The 6,000-nt window shown below is 44.6% G+C and overlaps 1 protein-coding gene across 2 annotated transcripts in view; it reads right to left on the reverse strand.

Annotated features, from left to right (window-relative positions):
• Window positions 1-2,518, reverse strand: part of ARSB (arylsulfatase B) — a 175,342-nt gene extending 172,824 nt beyond the window's left edge. The window contains exon 1 of one of the 2 annotated variants that reach the window (XM_030323652.1): window positions 1,737-2,517. In XM_030323652.1, the coding sequence (XP_030179512.1) occupies window positions 1,737-2,054 (318 nt within the window). In that variant the 5' untranslated portion in view covers window positions 2,055-2,517. Of the gene's footprint in view, window positions 1-1,736 lie in introns of both variants that reach the window. The other variant, XM_030323657.1, reaches the window with a different exon arrangement.
• Between the last annotated feature and the right edge of the window lie 3,482 nt (window positions 2,519-6,000).

Consider the following 6,000-nt stretch of genomic DNA (forward strand, 5'->3'; position numbering starts at 1 on the left):
AAGAGAACAAGAAATAACAAGTGTTGGTAAGGATGCAGAGAAAAGGGAACCCTCCTGCACTTTTGGTAATCAGGTACATTGATGCAGCCACTATGGAAAATAGTACAAAAGCTCCTCAAAAAATTAAAAATAGAGGTATCACACAACCCAGAAATTCCACTTCTGGGTAGTTACCCAAAGAAAATGGCCAGCCAGGGGTGCCTGGGTGGCTCAGTCAGTTAAGTATCAGACTCTTGATTTTGGCTCAGGTCATGATCTCATGGTTTGTGGGCTCAAGCCCTGCCTCAGGCTCTGCACGAACAGGACAGAGCCTGCTTGGAATGCTCTCTCTGCCCCTCCCCCGCTTGTGTGCTCATATGCACTTGCTTGCTTGCTCTCTCTCTCAAAAAAAATAAACTTCAAAATTTTTAAGGAAAATGGTAAGCCAATCTGAGGCGATCTGTGCACCCCTATGATCTTTGCAGAATTCTTCACAATAGCCAACATACGGAAGCAACTTAAGTGTCCATTCATGGATGAAATGATAAATTAGATGTAGTATATATACAATGGAATACTACTTAGCCATAAAAAAGAATGAAATCTTACCATTGTCACATGGATGGACCTAGAAGGTATAATGCTAAGTGAAATAAGTCAGAGAGAGACAAATACCATACGATTTCACTTATATGTGGAATACTAAAAAACCAAACAATGAACAAACAAAATAAAACAGGAACAGATTCATAGATACAGGAAACAGTTGGTTACCAAAGGGAGAAGGGCTGGAAGGAAGGCAAAAAAGGTGAAGAGGATTCAGAGGTACAAACTTCTAGATATAAAATAAGTAAGTCACGGAGATATAATGCACAGCATTGGGAATACAGCCAATATAACACTGTCCTAATTTTGTATGGTGACAAATGGTAGCTAGACTGTGAGGATTATTTCATAATGTATAAAAATATCGAATTACTATCATGTACACCTGAAACTAACAGGATAGTATATGTCAATTATACTTTAATGATAAATAGAGAAAGATGCTCAGAGGCATTGAACACAAGTTAAATTAGAAAGGAATTATCAGCAGCCCAAGAAAAATCAATCTGCGTAGGTTCATCGTGCTGAGAACTTGGAAAAATGAATCGCTGGTGACAGGCCTAACCTAGGACCGCAGCGTTCACAAGGAGCAGAATCGCATCCACTGCAGGCACTTTTCCTTTAACCCATCACCCAGCCACTGCTTTCCCGCTCCCCTCCTCTCACTGCTCCCCTAGGGGGAGCCCAGCCCGCTCCCTCTCCATCGGCCCTCTTCAGGACCTCTCCGCAGAGTCTACTCTGACCCTTCGGCCTACCGGCTCCCGGCTCGCAGGCCCAGCAACTAGCATTCCGCCAGACGCCAGACACCCTTTCACCTCGACCTTTAGAAAACGGAAGACAGAAAAAGCCCCGGAGGAGGTGGGGTGCCGGGGCTGCGGGTGGCCTTGGAGCGGGCATGCGCAGAGGCCGCGGCGGCCTGCGGGCCTGGGAGAAGCGGAGAAGGCGCCGCCAGGGTGAGCAGTCCCCTCGCTTGGACGCTGCTCGGGGAGCTGACCCCGGCTAGCCAGCGCCCACCCCGGCCTCCCGGCCCACTTCCAAGAGGCTGCGGGGGCCGTCTGGCGCGCTGGGGCAGGAAGGCATAGCGGCGGCTCCCGGAGGGGCGGAGCCCCGCGCCGGCGCAGGGTTGGCGGGCCGCCGGGGGCGCTGCGTACCTGGTAGCGGCCGGTGAGCAGCTGGCTCCGCGATGGCGTGCACAGCGGTTGCGTGTAGTAGTTGTCCAGGAGCACCCCGCCGGCTGCCAGCTCGTCCAGGTGCGGCGTGCGGATATTCGAGCCGTGGAAGCTCACATCGTTCCAGCCCAGGTCGTCCGCCAACACGAAGACGAGATGCGGCGGCCGGTCGGCCCCGGCTCCTGCGCCCGGCCGGGACGGCAGCAGTAACAGCCGCAGCAGCAAGGGGAGGACGCCGGGGAGGAGCGGCCGCCGCGGGCTGGGGCCTCGGGGCAGGCTCGCAGCGCCGCGCCGGCCCATCCTTCGCGGCCCACGGTCCCCGAGCCTGTGGCGCCGCCAGCCTCAGACACCGGTTATAGAATCAGGAACTGGGCGGCCGGGGCCTGCCCCGCCTCCGCAAGGGATTTCACCCGCGGCCGACTGCGGGCTAGAGAGACCCGGCGCCCGAGCCCCCGCCGATCCCGGGCCGGTGTGACGGGGGAGGAGCCAGCGGAGAAGCACTCGGGGCTCCCGCAGCTCAGCTCCGTGGAAACTCACTTGATAGGAGCCACGATTGCATCGTAGCATCCTCAAAGAGGAGCAGATTTGTTCTTTTTAGTAACTCTTCGCAGTTTACAAAGTCTTTCGTTAAATTTCGCAACAACCTCGGCAACTGGAAATTTAGTTAACGCACCTTTCTTCTCTCACTCCCCCCAATAAAGAAGCTTTTAGTTGGTTGAGCCTAACCCGAACTCAGATCCTGAGCTGTGTGATGTTTTAAAGGTCGTAGGGGAATCATTTCCGGCAAAAGACCTCAGCCTTGTGCAAGTGAGAAGTCGTTGGAGAGGTAGAGCTCTAGGTGATGTTTCAGATTCATTTTGAATAGTATACGCCTGTGAAGCCACTTCCTCCTCACTACCCAGAAAGCAGCCAAATACACACTCCGATTGCAAGGTGCCCTTTTGAAGGTGCAGTTTTACTGAGGCTGCCTGAGGATTGTTTGGAGTGTCCTGTGACCATTGAGTAGCTCATTAGTTTGTCTAGGTAGAAGCCCCTTCATGGCTGGCTCCCTGACACTCAACTAGTGAACCAAAGAAGTAAAGTATCTTATTTGCCCGAAATCATCTGTGGATGGAAGGAAAAAATACCCTTAATCACATGCTCATTGAATTGGGAAGTTAGCCTTATGATTAGTACATTGCCATCCAAAACTTTCTGCCTGTTCCATGTCTGGAGATAGACTATAACTATTTATAGTTATATGGGGGAAATTATGCACTCTACCCCTTCAGGTTATCTGAGTCTGATTCCATGGGAATTATTTCACAGCTTTTTAAGTTGTGGATAACTGATAGCAATGGAAACTAATTCTTTATACATATGCAGATGAATTCTGTCCAGCGGAGTGGCAATCCTCACCAACCACCATGGATGAAAGCAGTTCAGCCTCCACTTGCGCATTTATTGTAATAGTCCTGATCTGATCCTTGAGATTGTCCTTTGAATTCGTTTTAACACCTTACCAGTTTCCTCATTAGTGAACGAAATAAAATCTTCAACATGTATTCTTTTTTATATTTGTACAAGAGTCATGATTTTATCTTTTTTAAAAATTATCCTTTAGGGGTGCCTGGGTGGCTCAGTCGGTTGAGCGTCTGACTTCCGCTCAGGTCATGATCTCAAGGCTGATAAGTTGGAGCCCAGCCTTGGGCTCTGTACTGACAGCTCAGGCTGGAGCCTGCTTCAGATTCTGTGTCTCCCCCTCTCTCTACCCCTCCCCTGCTCACGCTCTGTGTCTCTCTTCTCTCTGTAATAAATAAACATTAAAAAAATTAAAAAAAATTTTTAAATTATCCTTTAACACATGGATTGTGTTCCTCTTGCATGTAATTATTTTACTTTGCATGAAGTGGATTAGTTTGTCACATCCACTTTCATCTCTAGTGGAGTCAATGAAATTTAGGAAAAAATTTAAATTTAGCATTAAATTCAAAAGAATATTTTTAATTGCTGTTTGACTCTTATGTGAAGACTTGAAAATCCTTTAAAGACCCTGCAAGATGTTAAAGGCTTGAGAATTCTCCACTATGACCCTTGCATGTCTTCCCCATAACTGTTTCTCTCTACCCTTCCTGATAGAAATCAAATTGACCAAACATGGCTGCTAATCTGCAGAAACAGTCCCTCCATTGACCACCTGCTCCAGAAACTAGCTAAACTTGCACTGAGATTTCTTATAGCCTGCATTTTCAAATAAAAACCTATGCTAATCATGCTCTGGAAATGTGCAAATGAGTTAATCAAAAAGAGCTAATTCGATTTTCTGTCTATGTATTGAACACATGATATGCAGTAAAGGTTGGTGATTATGAAGTCTCTCAGTTGGAGTTTGTCTGATGTTTCCTGATGATTAGACTCAGGTGATGGGTTTGTGCAAAAATATCCTAACAGTGATATATCTTCTTGTTGCTTCATATTAAGAAGGACATGATGTTGATGTCTTATTTGATCACTTTGTTTTTTTTAAAAAAAAATTTTTTTTAACGTTTATTTTTGAGACAGAGAGAGACAAAACATGAACGGGGGAGGGTCAGAGAGAGGGAGACACAGAATCTGAAACAGGCTCCAGGCTCTGTGCTGTCAGCACAGAGCCTGACGCGGGGCTCGAACTCACGGACCGCGAGATCATGACCTGAGCCGAAGTCGGCTGCTTAACCGACTGAGCCACCCAGGCGCCCCGATCACTTTGTTAAGGTAGCCATTTCTCTGCTGTAAAGTTAATATTTCACTGATCATTATTTTATGGGGAGATACTTTGAGAATATGTTTATATTTTGTTATTTCTAAAAGTTTTGCTTATTAGTTTTAGTGCCCAGTGATACTTCTTGCTTTGATCTATTATTATTAGGATGGTTGCTGAACGGTGATTTTCTAATTCCATCATCCTTCTATATTTAGTAGTTGCCAAGTTTGCCTTCTCCCTCATTAATTTGCTTATTTAAATTACTACGAAATCATGGCTTCTTGTTTTAATCACTGTGCTATAATACTTTACTATAATTATTTCAATCCTCTGATTTCCTCTGATTTAGCCAATGGGAGCCCCTTCATTCTAGCTCTTGTGTCCTTTTGGCATATCCTCTTTAACCTCTGAGCACTCTCTTACTTTTTGGTGCAAAGAGATATTCTAGATTCATCTTGTATTTTTCCTTCCCTAACTGTGGAATTAACATTTCTCCTAGGAACTGTGATTCCTTTTAGTGGAGGATGACATCTAGAAACCAGTGTCTGTGTTATAGGTATGCTGGTTGCCTCTGGGCTGTCATTAGTTCTAGGTTCTCTCATCAGACAAAGATAGGAACTAGATGTATGTATTCACACACACACACATACATAAGTGTATATATACACCATATTGACACATACGTACAGATATAAAACCATGAGTTTATAGTCAATACCTCCAATTCTGCTTTCCCCCATATGTGTGTGTATATATATATATATATATATATATACACATATATATATATATATGGATAGTACCAGTTTTCATTGTTAGCAGCCATTAAAGTGCTATACTTTAAATTTTTTGCCATCTGATATGAGAAATGGTATCTTAGGATAGTTTTTGGTTTCATATTTATGAGTAAGTTTAAACATCTTTTGAGATGTTGAAGAGCCATTTTTACATCATTTTTGTGAATTGTGTCATTTTTGACTAGGTTCAGTCTTTTTCTCAATTTTCATTTAAGTTTACTTGTTTCTTTTGAGAGAGAGAGGGAGAGAACTCGAGAGGGGGAGGGGCAGAGAGAGAGAGAATCCCAAGCAGGTTCGGTGCTGCGAGCACAGAGCCTGACAAAGGGCTCAAACTCACAAACCATGAGACCATGACCTGAGCCAAATCCAGTCACATGCTTAACCAACTGAGCCACCCAAGCACCCCTTTTCCCCTCAATTTTAAGAGTTCTTTATATATTAGAGATGTTACCTCTTTAACTATCTTCATGCATATGATATTTCTCACATTGGGTCTATCTGAAGGATAAATCCCTATAACTGGAATTGCTGAATTAAAGTGTATGTGCATTTTGAGAGAGTATGATACTATGATATGTATCACAAATATTTTCTCCCAGTTTGCCAACTGTCAAATATTTTGTTATGGTGTTTTTTGATATGCCAACGTCATTTTTTTTAATGTAGTCAAATTTATCAATTCTTTTTGTATTGCATCTGGATTTTGAGTCATGGTTAGACTTTCCTT

The sequence above is a fragment of the Lynx canadensis genome, chromosome A1 (assembly GCF_007474595.2).
Source record: "Lynx canadensis isolate LIC74 chromosome A1, mLynCan4.pri.v2, whole genome shotgun sequence".
Lineage (NCBI taxonomy): Eukaryota > Metazoa > Chordata > Mammalia > Carnivora > Felidae > Lynx > Lynx canadensis.